This window comes from Phocoena sinus, chromosome 8 (genome assembly GCF_008692025.1).
Source record: "Phocoena sinus isolate mPhoSin1 chromosome 8, mPhoSin1.pri, whole genome shotgun sequence".
NCBI classification, from domain to species: Eukaryota; Metazoa; Chordata; class Mammalia; order Artiodactyla; family Phocoenidae; genus Phocoena; species Phocoena sinus.
Window position 1 is genome coordinate 79,678,650 of NC_045770.1, and position 17,496 is coordinate 79,696,145.

The following is a 17,496-nucleotide window of genomic DNA, read 5'->3' on the forward strand; positions in this document are numbered from 1 at the left end:
CTTGCTTTGCCATTGCTTAAGATGGGTTCATACTCCAAGAGATACTGATTCTCTTAATTGGTGATTACCTTAATCACTCCAAGATTCAAGGCTTCCCTGACAACCCTACTTAAATAGTGAGCCCCCTTCATCCTGCTTTATTTTTCTCGACAGCACTTAGTATTACCTGATCTTATATGTTTATTGTGTTTATTATTTTACTGTCTACCACCACCTCTACTGCACCCCATGCCAGGTAAGTTACATGAGGGCAGGGACGCTGTCAGATATCATCAGGTGGGACTTCCCCGGTGGCACAGTCATTAAGAATCTGCCTGTCAAAGTAGGGAACAGGGGTTTGATCCGTGGTCCAGGAAGATCCCACATTCCTTGGAGCAACTAAGCCCGTTCACCACAACTACTGAGCCTGCACTCTATAGCCTGCGAGCCACAACTACAGAGCCCATGTGCCACAACAACTGAAAGCCCATGCCCTACAGCCCGTGCTCCACAACAAGAGAAGCTACCGCAATGAGAAGGCTGTGCACCACAACGAAGAGTAGCCCCCGCTTGCCACAACTAGAGAGAAAAGCCCGCACACAGCAACAAAGACCCAACACAGTCCCCAAAATTAATTAATTAATTTAATTATTTTTTTAAAAGATATCATCAGTTATCTGTGTCCCCCCAGCACCAAGAACAGTTCTTAATACTTAATAAACGTGTTGAACAAATTAACTTTTAAAATAATGACTTACTATCTTTTTTTTTTTTTTTTTTTTTTTTTGCGGTACGCGGGCCTCTCACTGCCGCGGCCTCTCCCGCCGCGGAGCACAGGCTCCGGACGCGCAGGCCCAGCGGCCATGGCTCACGGGCCCAGCCACTCCGCGCCATGGGGGATCTTCCCGGACCGGGCACGAACCCGCGTCCCCCCCATCGCAAGCGGACTCCCAACCACTGCGCCACCAGGGAAGCCCATGACTTACTATCTTAATAAGAGTTGAAAGACTACTGAGTCCATGAACCATTATACCAATATTAGTAGCTTTCAGAAAATAGCTTGAACTGATAAAATTATTTGCACAAAACCTTTTTATTCACCTCTACAAATTAACTACCTCCTATTATACAATTTCAGTAAAGTACTGGGTCCTGAAAGACTGGACAATAGACAAGGAAGAAGTATAGGAAATCTTACCATCTGACAAGCATAAGCCATAAGCAACATGAGTCAAAAGTCTCATTAAATATTAAAGGTTTACGTAATCAAAGAAAGGACCATCTACTCTGATAATGTGCTTCCTCCTGCTTTGTTTTGTCAACATACTCTGGAGGGCTACCAATGGTGCTGAGCAACTCATACAACTAAATGTAACTGGATTCCTTCCATGTTAAATGGAGAATGTGAGCCAGATCAACTGTCTTCTACCAGCTCTTAAAAGAAGTGAACTTTTAAGAAAGGAAAGCAAGTCAGAAAAATATTAGCAAAATTTTGGTTATGATTTATGTAGCTGAAATGCTGAACAAATAATAAATAGATATCAGGTCTCTAAACATGTACCTGTAAATATATGTATGGATATTTAAAGATACATATGTATGTATTTATATATTTATTGGGGACATATGTATGTAAATATAGCCTCTTTGGTGCATGGTCCATACCACACACAAAACTTTTGGTACCACTGCACCAGAGACCTTTAAGATTTAGAAGGGTCCAAATCTACATTCTAAGGAGCTGAGAACACTTCAAGCAGAGCACAGACAGATTTAACCTCTCCAAAACTAATTCCTCATCTATAAAACAAGCAGTTCATGATATCCACCATACACAAGATAGATAAACACCTGAATCTAGGAAGAGCACTAAAGGACACTGTCATACAACCCACTCAACCAAGGAACCCTGGTCTGAAAAAACAAGATCCAACACCCCATCCACAAAACCTCATTCATTACCTGTATGCCCTCACACCCCGGGGTTTCTCCATCTCTAAAATGGAGAATAAAAGCATGTGCTTTAGAGGGCTGATGGGAGTATTAAATAGATAATGCATGCAAAGGCACTTCACCTAGTACCTGGTACTCAGTGACATTTATGATTTTTAGCATCTATGTTCATAACAAGATGAGGATGATGGTTTATCTGAACGGCAAGACAGACCATGAAGAGGCTCTTCATGACAAAGAATGCAACTTAAGTGAAATAAAACAGCAAAATGCTTCCAGAAGAAGATAACCTGTAGAGTTACCAGGTAAATGACTCTCCATGATGGGACTGGCACATTCAAAATCAAAACTGTGGTCACAGATTCAGTCATGAACAGCCCTGCTGCTAAAGGAAAGTGCACATAGATTGAAACAGGAACCCATCCAGTCTGTAAAATATTAACAGCTTAATAAACATCAGCTCACCATCCAAAAACACAGTATTCAAGTCAACTGAAGAGTACCAGCTAAATTAATACCAAGTTGACTCCATGAAATGCCTTGGGGGGAAAAAAAGGCTCATGGGTGATTCACTTTTATGCTGACTTCCCTATAAAAACATCTTCAACAAGAGAGGCAGGAAATTCCAGTGAGTGAAAGGGGGCAACTATATGGAAACCATCATACTGCACACTTTGCTTTTTAATTTACTTCAGTGTTTTGGTTTAAAGAAGCACATTCAGAAATTTGCTCCTTAAGAAACAAAAAGTGAGTATGCTAACGGATCTGATCCTCATATACCATCCAACCGAATTCCAGAAAAGAAAAAGCAAGCTAAAAGGCACACAACTGATATTTACTTTCCTGACACAGGAAAACACTATTAACGTAGGAAATGATGTGAAAGCTTTCAAGGAGATCAAGTCAGAGACCTTTTAAAAAATTCTGCTAGAAATAAAAGATAACTTAATTTTACCCAGTAAATTGATTTTTGAACGTAAGTTACTCCTAAATCAAGGCACAGTACCCCACTATATGCACACATATATTGATACATGTGTATGCTTTTTCGGGATGCTTTATTTTCAGTTCTGATTTTTTTCCCTGTAGTAACCTGTCGCTTCTCACCATTTCATTTGTCACTTTAACCTTATCCTCTTCTGAAACTGTCAGCTCTCCATGCTAACTACAGAATGGACAAATACCGAACACCAACTACCACCCACTAACTGGGATGTTATCACAAGTTACCTAACCCTTTCCAATCTTTGTTTGCTTAGCTGTAAAATGGAAAACATGCCATGTGTAACATGCCAAACACACAAGTAGGCCTAGCAATTCCTCACCAAATTTCCATTTTTTTGAATCAGACTTTCCAAACACAAACACACTAACAATTCAAAGCTTTTTCACTATCAGCAAAATGCTCCACATTGGTATCACTTCTACACAAGTCCTTCAGGCATCATGGTTAACTGCCAGGTATCAAAAAGAAGGCTGGGGCTTCCCTGGTGGCGCAGTGGTTGAGAGTCCGCCTGCCGATGCAGGGGACACGGGTTTGTGCCCCGGTCCAGGAAGATCCCACATGCTGCGGAGCAGCTGGGCCCGTGAGCCATGGCCGCTGAGCCTGCGCGTCCGGAGCCTGTGCTCCGCAACGGGAGAGGCCACAGCAGTGAGAGGCCCGCGTACCGCAAAAAAAAAAAAAACGAATATTACACATTGACCTACACAACAACATGGTAGAATCTCAAAAGCATTATGGTAAGTAAAAGAAGCTAGGCACAAGACTACAGTCTGTTACTTTCCATTTATGTGACATTCTGGTAAATGGAAAACAATATAAGAGACCCAAGGTAGAACACAGATCATCAGTTGCCAGGGACCAAGGGTGGGGAGAGAGGCTGAATACAAAGGGCACAGGGGGGAGTGATGGAAATGTACTAGATCTCGACAATGGTGGTGGTTAAACTCCTATACACATTTCAAAACTGTACACTTAAAAGGGTGAATTTTTAAGATTGAGAGGTTTAAGGGAGTTCTCCCTATGAATCAGTAGTTATAAAGGTCAGTTAAGTAGTCAAAGAAGGAAGATGGAGCATTGGAGATTATACGAGTTATTTTAGAAAGCACATATGGAGTCACTAACAGAAAGTGAGGGGCTCAAATAGGCTCATTCGTGAACAACTGTATAACCAAAACGTTTTAAAATGTAACCGTACAAATTTAAAGGAAATCTACCTATAATCAAGAACTACAAAAGGAGTTACTCTTATATGAAAATGTGAGAGGCAGTAATGTCTATTAGCATGTTGTTTTACAGCGAATGTTCAGTAATGATACCAAGAACCATCAGAAATACCTTCTAGATGAGATGCATATACACATTTAAATATTTGGCTATATCTGGGACAAAACAGGAGCTCACTTCCTTTTCAAGCAATCATCTACTCCTGTCAAAACCAGCCCGCATGTCTAAGAAACAACAGAACTAGAAATTCAGGCTAGGGTAACTTAAGGGTTGGAAAGGACCCTGATGAAATGTATGTCATTATTTCCTCCGCCAAAGTCATGAATCTTCTTATCTTTGGTGTCATAGGGTTGTTTTTTTTTTTTTCCTTCTCCTTCTGGAATGCCACCTCAGCCAGGGTGGTGCCAAGGGCAAATTCCTTTAATGCAGAAAAAGACCTGAAGAAAAACAGCAGTTGATTTACCCCTCTGTTCCACGTTCTTGGCCCTCTCCTGCCACACCTGCTGACAAGCCTCCACACTGTGGATTCAGATGCCACAAAGCAAAGCCGTTAATGCTAGCTGAACTGAAACCAAGTCCCCAGTAGAAGCTGGTGCTACGCAACAGAAGCCTTAAAGGTCAATGTGGCAGGGCTTGGCTAGCATGAGAATGATCAACTGACCTCCTTCTGCAGACTGAAAGGAAGATAAACATAAAGGCAGACAGTCCTAAAGGTACGTTTTATCGGGAATCAAGCATCCTTGTCCCCAACTTGTGTATCCATCAAACACATGACACATATCAAACTTGGGAGCACAGCCTCGAAACGTCCTGTATACACACACACACACACACACACACACACACACACACACACACACAAATTCCCTTTGGTGAAATAACTGATCAAGCAGGAAACCCCACCATGGAAGCAGGTCATACAAACTTAATTCAAATTGATATTAGAAACTGGCTTATCCAAAACACAAGATTTCCTTTCCACAGAATGTAACAGGGCTTTGGAAAACACAGTCTGATTGCTAACAGCAGGGCCTGTGGTTAGCACACAAACTTGCCAACCTACCATGAAGGATGAAGCCTTCTGCTGCATGCCCTCACAGCCCCAGACTGTTTGCAAAGGGCAGGAATGAAATATTCCATATGTTTTCTTTGTCAGTGACATGGCTATTGAAAGCAAGGCCATGGTAGTCTCCCTGCTGAGGGACTGGGTCAAGCTATTCATGTGTAACCAGGCAGATGTCAAGATGGTAATGGGAAAAACATCTCAAACATTTTTTTTTTTTTTTTTTTTTTAAGAAAGAGACCCAGGGTAGAAAATGCACGACTGTATCTGAAACACTCAACCAATCTAAATAGGTCCTGAGCACTCTTGCATGTTAGCAGCTACTCTGAATTTACAATTCATTTTCAAATCAGAGCTGAATCAAAACCCAGAAAAGTTCTCAAGCGTTCTGAGAAAGATTTAACTGTGCTTACCAAGAATGTCATATAACTTTTGAGAAATATGAAAGATTTTAAAGAAAGGATTTTAGTTCTAAAGTTACTTCAAGGATAATAAGCTTTTCTTTATCCACAAAACACAAGCATTGATTGGTCTCAAATGTAAAGAAAATACACAGGTATCCAATAACCAGTATAATATCATTTTCGAAGTACTTGAAACAAAAAGTTCTCCCATAATCTGCATATTGCTAGAAACAAGGTGATATGAAGAAACAAGAACTCAGCTAAATTGTCAAACCTGAGCTAATCTTATCCATCCCCAACATGGAAAGTGATGAGAAACCGCTGGGCACTCACTGGCATGAGGCTTCTTAAAGAGTTAAGCGTTGTCTCATGAAAATCCTCAGTGTTCCAAAGTCTGGAAGTAGAAAATTATTATCTAAAGATCACACTGACACTGTCTAAGGTCACGTGCCCGTTTGCTGTGAGGAGAAACAATGTGTTCCCCTATTAGGGGAGCGCCCTTCAACTTGACCAGCCATCTCAGGGAAGCAATGCCCAGTCAGAGACCAAGGCAAGAAAGCATGATTTCCTCCAAGCTCTCTCCTCTAGAGAAACTGTAACTCCCCACCACTAGGCTTTCTTGTTAGAAAGGGAGTAGCACCACCTGTAAGAAGGAATCTTGATAAAACCATATGCATTACTCTTTCTCCACCAGGATCTTTATGGTTTTCTGAATGAAAAGTCTACCAGATGAAGAGCCTTTTTTCCATTAGCACAAGGGCTCACTGTGAAGTCTCCAACAGGCTATAAACCTGATATACATTCAAAGAACCAGAGAAATAGGGTTTAGAATTTTAAATCTAAGTGACTTAAAGGGATAACACACGTAGACAATTGCTTAGTCACTCCCCAAAGAAATGAAAACATAATGTAATGGGTCCTTGCCATCACTCAAACAGGTCATGCTAAAGTTTCCTACATGTGACCCTTAAAGATAAAGTCAAGTGACCTCTTCTTGCAGATGGAAAAGACAATGTCCAAAGGGATTAAGTGATACCTTCAAGCACACAGATTTAGGACCTCAGGGGTCTTGATTCCGTGGGCCACACTCTCAAAAATAAAACAACTTCTGAAGTCCTGTTCATAAAAATAGGCGCATAAAAAGAAGACTGGAGAGTAGATAGTGACATAAAAAGCTGGATTATGCGACCACGGACTCAAAATGACCTTGGAGAGAACAGAAGGCCAACAAGAAAAAATTTTCTTTCTTACAAAGTTAAGAAAACATTAAGATTTTAAGACAAACCCCACTAATCAAATGAGATGAACTAGCAGTAGCACAGAATGGATGAAAACTGGGATTATGATAAACTGCTAAGTATCAGTTAGTAAATCCATGTGTAATCTTTTAAAACATGATACTAAAATGTTAAATGCATTGAATACTCCTTTCTTAACTCTGATCAAATTGTATGAGAATTCTGTACATGCTTGATGTGAGATAAGGAGAGCCTGAAGAGGACCCAAGGGGCAATGATCGGATTCGGAAAATGCAAAAGCTGGATTTAGCGCCTAAAACAGAGAAGCGTGTGAACAGTCTTCAAGAACATTAAGAAACCTAAAGGTTAATCAACAGTATTTGCCTTCTCTCCCCTCACCTCCATAGGAGTTGCTAGACTTCGGGATAGAGTTCCTAAGGTGTAAGTAAGGTATTCAAGACAGAGAATAGTGTTGATTCTCTGGAGATTCTCAGGCAAAAAAAGAAGCACCCTGAGATGGCTTCCACACACGGGAAGGGTGACAACGTAGATCACAGTGGTGGCAACCACAGGTCTCCTCTCTACTGAGAAAATCTAGTCTGCCAAGCCCTTCTTGTATTATCCATACTAGTCGTATATTTTCTCTAAGGGCCTCTTAGCATGAAGCTTACCCTGTAGGGAAATGGGAAAAAGCAGAAGTTAAACAGCATCATAGCCCAGTACCCAGAGTTTTAGAGAGAAGACTGCCAACTCGGAAGCATACCTCCTACCCTGCACTTCCCAACAAGAAACGTGAATAAGAATGAGATTTCTAATGGCCATCTATCTACCTCCCTAGGAAAACAGCTCTAATCAACCTCTTCAGGGGAGTCTGGAGGTCACCACTTGCATTCAGTTATGCTGCGGCTTATACTGAGAGCTCCACATGGGCAGTCAGAGCCCGGGCGGAGTGGGCAAGTGGGATCCCAAGCAATCCTAGGTGCATTCCTCAGCCATGCTTCCCACAGAGCCAAGGGAAAGGCGCCATCTCCCTGCCAAAGTTAGGTCACTCTACTCGGGAGGGGAAATTCCCCCAGAGAAAACTTTAAAAATGTACAGGGAACAGGGAAAATCTAACTCATGATTTTTCTGGATACCACGCTCTGAAATCTGACTCAAAGAGCAAAAATATTCTGTTGCCAGTGTGCACTGAGATTTTCATTCTTTTAATGGTCAATTTTGTATTTAAAACTTTGTTTAAAAAAAGGGGGGACTGCATTCTCCTAGTGTAAAAATAGAGGGGGGAAAAAAAACTAGCTCAAGGGGCTTACATAACTTTTTACTTATCTTGACTCGGAATCCTTAAATACAAATGAAATATGAAGGATAAAGGGTCATTAGATATCCCGTAATATATTAAATATGCTTTCCCCACACATGTTTTCTCACTAGCACAGACAACAGACCAGCCCGGGATCTAAACGTATACCCAGTCTTGGCCCAGCTGCCTCCCAAAATATCTATGGTTTACATTTCCTTACAAGGATATTCTTATATTCTTAATGGGCCAACGTGTTGCCACAGAGGCTTGGTTCAGTGCTTTTCCCATAAGATCTTTCATTACAGAAAAGCTAAGAGAACTACCAAAATATGTATTTTTTAAATGTTCATTTCTGAAGCCTACACTCTTAGATGGGCATTCCTGAACCCCAATCACTTGCATCTAAAATAAGAGATGCAAAATGCAAAATGACAATTCTTGCTGTAGACTTACTGCAGGGGCAGAGGGGGACCTGGCTGGCATGCTTTTTTGACTATTAAAATATGTAACAGTATCAAAACGGGCTTTAGAGACTAAAAACAACCACCCATTCAGAGTTTTAACTGCCTGTACATGACACAGAATATTTCTATATTTCTACAAATATATATATATTTGTATATTTCTATACGAAGTTTAATAACAAATATTCGTCTATGGGTGGGTGAATCCAGAGTATACTACTACATAATTACATCTTGCCATTTAAAGGGGGTATTTGAGTAGTAACTTGCTCAAGTCTTTAGAAAGTTGAGATGTTACTAAATGTATATGAACTATAAAATCATTTCTAAACTTAATTTTGTACTCACCCAATTTCAGACAACAGAGCCGATACCCAGCCTACGGTTTGTTCACCAAGTGTTGAGACACAAAAGAAATGTCTAGAAAGGCAGACAAATTACTCATTGTGTAAGAGTACTGATTTGCTAAATGCCCTAGTTTTTTTTCTTCACTGACAGAATTTAAAACTAAAGCATTTTATTATCCTCAACGAATCTTTCGAAAAACTACACTTCACTGAACAAAACTGGGGACAAAGTTATCCATGTCCTTGTATATACAGGAAAACAAGCTTTGGGCATTGCCCAAAACTTGAAGGCTTCAGGAGGCAATTAAAGAGCAATCTAGATAATACATTTCTAAAGACAAAACCATGAACTCTCATTTAAAAATAATTAAAAGCAAAGCTGTCTGATCAAGTTACATTAGTTACGTTTCTCGGAGTTTAAGGCACATTGGGCAGGGTTTAACCTGTAACCCAGGTATACTGATAAATATTGTGCTTTTATGGAAACTTCTATCTTTTTTATAGAGAAAAAGTGGGAAACGGTCTTAGAAAAATTTCAATGAGTCACCAAAGGATTCTTACAACTTCACTTGCTTGATAGTCTACACAGATTCAGAGAGATTCAAAGCAATGAGAGCCATTAGTCACCAATATGCATTATTTCCTGACAAGAAAAATGGAAATAAAAGGATAAGCACAACCAAGGAGACCAAAGACCAAAATCCAAACTTGCAGGCTGTCAGTGCTTTCCGCCATTATAAAGATGACTAAAATAAGAATTTGAGAGATAACCTGACAGAGGCCAAGAAAACGCCCAAACTTGCCTGGATCCACCTACTAGTACAGAACTTTGATCTTCCCTAAGAGATTAAGTTGTCAAATGTTACCTTACGATTCACGTAAGAGCCAAGTGCCTGGACATTAAATGCTTGTGATACCATAACTGTCATTAGCATTTAGCTGGACTGAAAATCATAAAATATTAGTGGTTACCACAAGCCTTCAGGAGCCTCGAATGAGAATCACTGGTTTAAATTCTGGGTAGAGCTCAGACCACACCCAGCACATTGTTGCCTTCTGAGGCAGGTTCCCCATGCATACATTCCAGTAGAGGTGGACAATTGGGGAAGTTTCCTGGGTCAGGGAGGGATTTCAGGATTGAGACACCTACACTATACTTAACACAACACAGAGGATGGGACAAACGTATGGGGAAAAAAATCGAATTAAATAGAAAGAAAACTTTTGGCAGTAAGAGTTGTTTACTTCCTTGTTCTCAGGTGAAGAAGCCAAGGCCCTGAAGGGTTAAGTGTGTCACCACCTCAAGGTCACTCGTGTGATTTATTGACAGATCTGGAAACCAGCTCTCCATATTCCCAGCAGAATGCTCTTTCTTCTCTTGTTTAAAGAGAACCCAGCAGTTCACTAGTTTGTAAAATAAACGACCTGTACCTAAAGATGTTCATATATTGGCCTTGTTTAGAACAAAGTTCCCTGGTATATAACACAAATACTTCTCTAGAAAGACACACCGAAGAAAATAAGCTAACAGTGAAATTTACAGACAGTAACTTAGACATCAAAATATCAAAACTCGACCATCAAAAAAGGTATAAACATTTAGCCACTGATTACTGACCTGCCAGGGAATACAACTGACACTGGAGGAAACATAAGAAAATACTTTCAAATAATACTATTAAAAGAAAGGTGCTTGGAGTCATGAAAAAAAGTACACCTTAGGGAAGAATCTGAGATGATGCTTCCCAAAGAAGAAAAAGCAACAGATTATTTTTTAAAATCCTTCAAAGCCCCTCAGGTAACCATCAGTTCTATATAGAAAGCTTGCTAACCTGCCCGTGTACAAGATACACACACTGTGAAGGCTGCAGAGATTATAACTAATTATATGGAAGTGAGGACGTTGAGTAACTTTTTGTACAGTATCCAAATTACTGAAACAGAGTGATTTTAGTTTCCAAGTGTGAAGCCATACCAACAGGAAACAAGCGGGGCTATTCTACCCCAGCAAAGCGCCTTAGCTAGTCATGCATTCTGTAACAAGTCTCCATGGCAAATTTCCTAACACACACTTCTAAACACAAAGAACTCCTCCTCCAAGTGAGTGGCAATAAATAGGCTTGTGCAACTTCAACTAGATGGATATTCAGATACTTCTGGGATCTTTTCACGAGAGTAGTCGATCGCTATCATCACCTTGCCATCCTAAAACTGTGTAAGAATTATAAATCATAGAATGTCTGGAAGCTACAAGCAGCCTTACATAGAATCTAGTGAATCCAATGACTTCATTTTCCAAATGAAGAAACTGTCACCAAAAAAAAAAAAAAAAGGTAGAATGACTCGCCCAAGGCCACACAATTACTCAGGGGCATGGTGAGGGCTCAGACCTACCACCCTCCCCACAAAGCCACAGAAACAGCCTTTATAATCCTAAAACTATGCACCAGACATAACCTAGCATGCGGAAATTTGTAACCCCCGTTTACAAGTCTCAAATTTTGTGACAGTAACACACAAACCAGAGGACACACGTTCACTATTCCCTCCCCACCACCACCATGACTTCACCCTTTTCTCTCTCAATCAAGAATCTTGGAATGCAGGTGATTAAGAGGGACCTTATTAGCTCTAATGGGGAATAAACTTGAACCCTTCTGATTAAAAATACACTTCAGAATTTTAATACTAGTCAGAGTACTTCCTTTAAAACACCTCAGGGTGAAATGTGACAAGCCAGTGCACTGTGACACAGGATCGGGAACTGCCACTGCAAAATATAAATAAGCACTACAGGTGCAGCAAACTCTGTGAACACGGGAATCCCATCAACAACACTGAGGATTACATCTGACTCTGCCCCCAGACTCAGATAAAGCAGCTTTCAGCAGGAAATAGACACTGTTAGGCTGAACAAGTTTAAACGAGCCTAAAGGAGAAAAAGCAGGTATCCTCTCTCTGGGTTCTCAGATCTGGACAAAAAGCTAAATGCTGAGAATGCGGAGTTTGGCAATCCCGCGTGGGAATGAGGGCTGAATTCCAAGCCCCAATCCTGCCCCTCACTGTGGCCTTAAGTCCTTATTTATTCACTGAAGCATTAAGCGCTTCCTTTGTACCGGACTCTGGACTCCAAGTTGAGTAAAATAAAATCCCTGCTCTGTCAACGAGGAGTCCCAATGTGGGATGTGTACACACCTGAGTGAGGTGAAGGTAAGACACCATTGAGGAATGACAAGAAAATAACTTTGATTAATAATTAGTCTCACCTTTTTGACTTCTATTTTTGTGATTATCATTTTATGTATAACTAAACAGGCACTGGTGCTCATGCTCCAGAAATTAGAAATCAGTGGATCAGAGTTTGGGAACCATGGATGTAGTTCCTTGGTGTGTACCTGTGTTCCACCAAAGCTGTGATGGGACAGCAAATCAGAAGTACTTGCAAAGAGACCTTGGGTGATTCCAAGGTGTCTTATAAGATCAACTGGAGTGGGCAGATCACAACACCCGCCCCTCTTCAACAGGGCTTTTAAGATCACTGGTTTCCCAAAATGCAAATACACTGCCCTTGAAAGGCCCTTTACAAGGGCTCGTCATTATAACATATACTTTTATTTATTTGCAGTATGCGGGCCTGTCACTGCTGTAGCCTCTCCCGTTGCGGAGCACAGGCTCCGGACGTACAGGCTCAGCGGCCATGGCTCACGGGCCCAGCCACTCTGCGGCATGTGGGATCTTCCCGGACCAGGGCACGAACCCGTGTCCCCTGCATCAGCAGGCGGACTCTCAACCACTGCGCCACCAGGGAAGCCCTATAACATATACTTTTAAAGGTGAAATGAAGAGTGTTCAAGTGAAATAAGGAGTTATCAGGAGGTACAACTACTCTACAGGTCACGAAGGGAAAAAGAAAATATAACACATTTGCCCACCACCACAGCTCAGAAAGTGCTATGATGATGCTAGTTTAGGCAATCTGATCTGGACTGGTACCAATTATTTATCTGTTTCCCAAGCCACGAACAGTCACTTATGTAAGGCTCAATGTTGAGAATATAGCATTTCACTACCTTTGGTGAATTCTAAAGAAAGATGCCTGATGCTCTATAGCAAGGAGTGTGCTCTCATAAAAATAAAAATTTCGTCGTGGTTTTTAGGTACTAATGTAAAACAGCCCTCTTCCTTATAGGGCAAGTCTACACATTAAAACTCAAGGAATCTGCTAAACAAGGTCTTTTCAACTGGTCAAAATAGTAAAAGTATGCTTTTCTCTCTTGGACCTGAAAGAGGTTTCAGGGAAAGCCACCTCTCCTGAATGAATTCCCTAAAAGTATGAAGAGGTCTTGGGGAAAAACAACAGCCCCTTCCCCTCTACCCAGTCTTCTTTCCCTTACTTCTCCCCACTCCCACCCAAACGTTCCCACGTAGGGTACCTTTGTGGGCAAATTGCTCGTCACTGGAAAGTTAACTTTTTTTTACTGAAAAGTTAAATTTCACCATATTGAAGGAAAATGACTTCAAATGTGTAACTAAAACCTGAGAAAAGGGGGAAAAAAAAAGAGAAGGGGGGCTGGCGGCCAAAGAATGAGACAGGTTCCAAGTGGCCACAAGACTCAAAAAAACCCCACTGGCAGAGGGCAAGCAGAACACCTCCCACCAGCCACCTGGAAACAGCACCGCTCTGGCCTGCACAGAAAGGATCTCTTCACGGGGTCTGTTATTCCTTTCACACTGTCTATTTCTAAGAGGTCCCTCTCAGCAGCTGTAAGGTAAAAGGAAATTCCCTTTACCCAAGGCCTCTCAGAATCCCTTCCTCTCTCAAACAGTTCTTTCACTGCCCTTGATTTAATCTGGCCGCACAGCACAGCAAGGCAGGACAGGAGCATACACCAAACCCTGCACGCAGTTACCCTATTCTTTCTCTACTGGTGCCATCTGCCAACACCACAGCCAACACCTATTTCAGAGTCTTCGTTTCTAAAGCGAATGTCTAAAGCTCTCCGTCCCCGTTTGTGGAGGGGGGTTTTGGAAGTCAGAACCATCTGAGTGACTTTCCCAACCTCAGGCAGCTCAAAAGAAAAGTTCTACTGGTTAAGGAACAGCAGAAAACTGCTCCCTTTTGGGACAGGCAGAGCTTATGCTCTGGAACTTTCATTTTCCTCCAATATCCTGTACTTCAGGTCAGCATTCCTTCTTTAAAAGGCCTTGCTGGGTAAAAGTATTTCACCCAGAGAAACCTGCAATTTCCCCCCCCCTCCCTTCTCCGTTGTTTTCGCCCGGTTTCCCTGCGAGCTCCAGAACCCCAGGCGTTTGCTGGTGAGTCCGGAGTGGAACTGGACTGAGGTGCCAGGTCGCTCCCACCCCTGCCCCCCGCCCCGGACAGGGCCAAATGGGAAGGCCATTCGCCCAGACTGCGGTACAGGTGTTTTCTTCTCCCCACATGCCAGAACCCAGGAGGCTCCAGGTGCTTCCCCACGAAAATTGCCTCGGTCTCAGACGCAGGCCAAGTTCTAGCCGCCCTCACTCCCGCCGCCTGCAAAACTCTTGCCAGCTGAGCAGGGGCCCGCGGGAGAAGAGAAAGTCTCGTGAAAAGGCTGCCAGGGGCAAGTGTTTCCAGATTCCTCCTTCCTCCTCGGCCCCACATGCACTTGGGAGTTGGGGGAGGGTGGTGGTGATCGTGCCCGAAAAGTCTGGGAAAAAGAGCTACACGGGTCTCGGACCCGGACTGGCAAAGCTTGTGAAGCTCTTGGCGCTGGAGCGGGTGCCAAGGAGGTGACGGCGCCCCCCTCCTCGGGACACTGGGGATGGAGTGGGATCTGCCACTGGCTCCGCCCCCCGGAACCCCCTCCGGCGCCCCCTCCGCCCGCACTCACAGCGCTTGGGTGAAGGCGCTGAGCCCCTCGGGCACGGCCGTCAGCCCCTTCCCGGAGCAGTCCACCCGACGGTCGCCGTCGCAGCTGCAGGGCGCCGCGCAGAGAGGCGGCGCCGCGCCGCTTGGCTCGGCCGAGCCGCGCAGCCCCAGGGCGAGGAAGCAGAGCAGCCCCAGCGGGCCCGGCATTGCTGCGGCCGCCTCCAGCGCCGGCCTCTCCCGCGGCGCCGCGCCTTCGGCGCGCCTCTGGCGCCCTCCGACGCCCCCCACCGCCCTGGGCGGCAGGCCTGCGGGCTGGGCCGGGGGCTCTCCTCTCTCTGCAGTCGCGGGGGCTCGGCCCCTTCAACAGTCCGCGGCAGCAGCAGCGCAGGGACGCGGCGCTCCGTAGTTTCGCCCTACCCGCTGCTCCATGGAAGCGCAGAGGCAGCCCCGTTCCTCCAGCGGCTCAGGCCAGCCGGCCGGGCCGGGCGCAGCTGCAGGGGCCGCGCTCTGCCATCGCACACGCCTCCCGGTCCCCGGCCTCCCGCCGCAGCCGCTCTTCAAGGTTGAGGAGCGCAGCCTTCAGCCATGCCGGCCCCTCGCCACAGTCCCCCGCCCGGCTCTCGCACAAACACCCGGGCTCTTTCTCGCTCTCTCGCAGCCGCAGCTCAATCTCCTCCCGTCCTTTTCCCTTCTAGGGTTGCATGCTCGGGTTCCCAAGCCCCCAGCCGCTGGGTTATGCAAATCACTTAGGTACATGCAAAACTAACCCGTCTCCTGGAGCGCCATTGGCCGGGGGAGGTCTCGAGCTCATTACTATGCAAAGAGAGGAGCCGCCATTGGCCGAGAGTGGGACCAGAGGGGCGTGGTAATCGGGCGTGAGTGACAAGGTGGTGGTGATGGTGGTGGTTCGCGGCAAAAATCCCTGCCTTGGCTCGATTTGCGTGGCAGGTTGTGGATCGAGGGTGGAAGCATCCGAAGACTTTAGAATCTGGGTTTTCCCTCCCCCACTCGTCGTCTTCTCTGCAGAAATTGGATCTCCTAAATTGGATGACCTGAAAAGTAGAACTTGCCTCCAGCATTCAGTTAAGTTTCAAATGACTCTCCACTGTTCCAAATGGCGAGGACTTTGGGAGCTGTGCAAATGGAAGAAAGATTTTGAAGAGGAGAGAAAAGGTTTCTCTTAATCTGACATAAATATTTGAGTTTTAGCTATATACTAAATTAAAACTGTGTACCCCCCATCCCCCAAGCGCCTCTCACTTCAACTGACATCTTTATACCTACCTTGATATGCACTTGATAGCTAAGTCTTAGCAATTAGCCATCCACCATACAGAGTTTTGGTGACCACAACTCAGATCGCTTTCTCATCTACTTTAAAATCCTAGAATACAGGAATCTTGTTAGGGTTAAAGGAGGTGATGTTTCTGAACACTGGGCAATTTCTCCAGACAGCTTTTGCTGTCATTTGAGTTCTAGGTAACTACCCTTGAGAAGCCAGCAGCAACTTTAGTGTTAGGTAATTATCAGCATTCCTTCCTCTTCTGGACTTTTGTGGCTTAATAGACCCCACGTTATTGTTACCATTGTTTGTACCAAATACTGCTTTATGGGCACCTCCTTTCTTGCTTTCCACTGTGCCTTTGGGTTATTTTACTCTATTTTGAAGACATTGCCATGAATACTTTAAATTAAGGCAGGCTGGGTTAAAAATGTCACTGTCATCAAGTTGATTACTCATGTCATGTAAGTAAAATTAAAGAAAATGGAAATAAGTTGATGCAGACCCAAGGAGTTTAAAATGAAAATTTTCCATCATATTTACATTCAGGAGTTTATTTTAAAAATAATGCCCAGTTGGGCACATGACTAACATACAATAAATTTATCCACACGCTTGAGAGTCAAATAAATACAGATATGCCTTGACTTTAAGTTTTAGGAATGACCTATTTCCTCTAATTGTAGGTTCGAAAGAGAAATTAAAGGTAGGTGGACAACCCTACCTTTTATAGATAAGAAATCTCAAGTTTGCAGATGCTGTGCTCTGCCCAAGATCATCACAGAACAACTCCTGGGCTCCTGGTTCCTTGTATGTTGCCCTTGGAGGCTTCCCTAAATTGGTTTCCATTGTCTAAATCATTTCCATTATTTTCTAGCAACTCTCATGAGCAAGTGAAGAGAAAATTGTTAATTTCATTTCTTTATTTGATTCCTTTAACGTCTCTCTTTCGTAACAACACTGGAAGATGACAGAATTTCTCTTGCCAAGGTATCACTATCTTCTGCTGTTTTTTTTTAATAACAATTATATATTATACTGATTGATTTTAATTTGTCCAAATAATTCATTTCCTTTCTTTTAAAGTAGGGGTTTTTAAACTTTAGTTAGCATAAGAATCACATGCAAAGCTTGATTAAAACTGCAAAGTGTCTTAAAAGCCTTAGAGCCTCGAAATCAGCATTTTGATACATGTCAAGTGAAAGTGAGACAGGTGGTCCTTGAACCACACTTCAGGAACTTTATTCTTTGCTTCCAAGGAATAAGATCTTAGGGCTGGCAACTTAGATGAAAGGAGAGATTTGGATTGTGGAAAAAGGAGAGATGTAGATTTTATTGCAGAATAAAATCCTATTATCTAGGAGATGAAGAAGATAAGAAAGGAGGAT

The 17,496-nt window shown here is 43.3% G+C and overlaps 1 protein-coding gene across 1 annotated transcript in view; it reads right to left on the reverse strand.

The window, feature by feature from the left end:
• Window positions 1-15,563, reverse strand: part of LGR4 (leucine rich repeat containing G protein-coupled receptor 4) — a 97,881-nt gene extending 82,318 nt beyond the window's left edge. The window contains 1 exon segment of the mRNA XM_032641288.1: window positions 14,849-15,563. Within this exon segment, the coding sequence (XP_032497179.1) occupies window positions 14,849-15,033 (185 nt within the window). The 5' untranslated portion in view covers window positions 15,034-15,563.
• Between the last annotated feature and the right edge of the window lie 1,933 nt (window positions 15,564-17,496).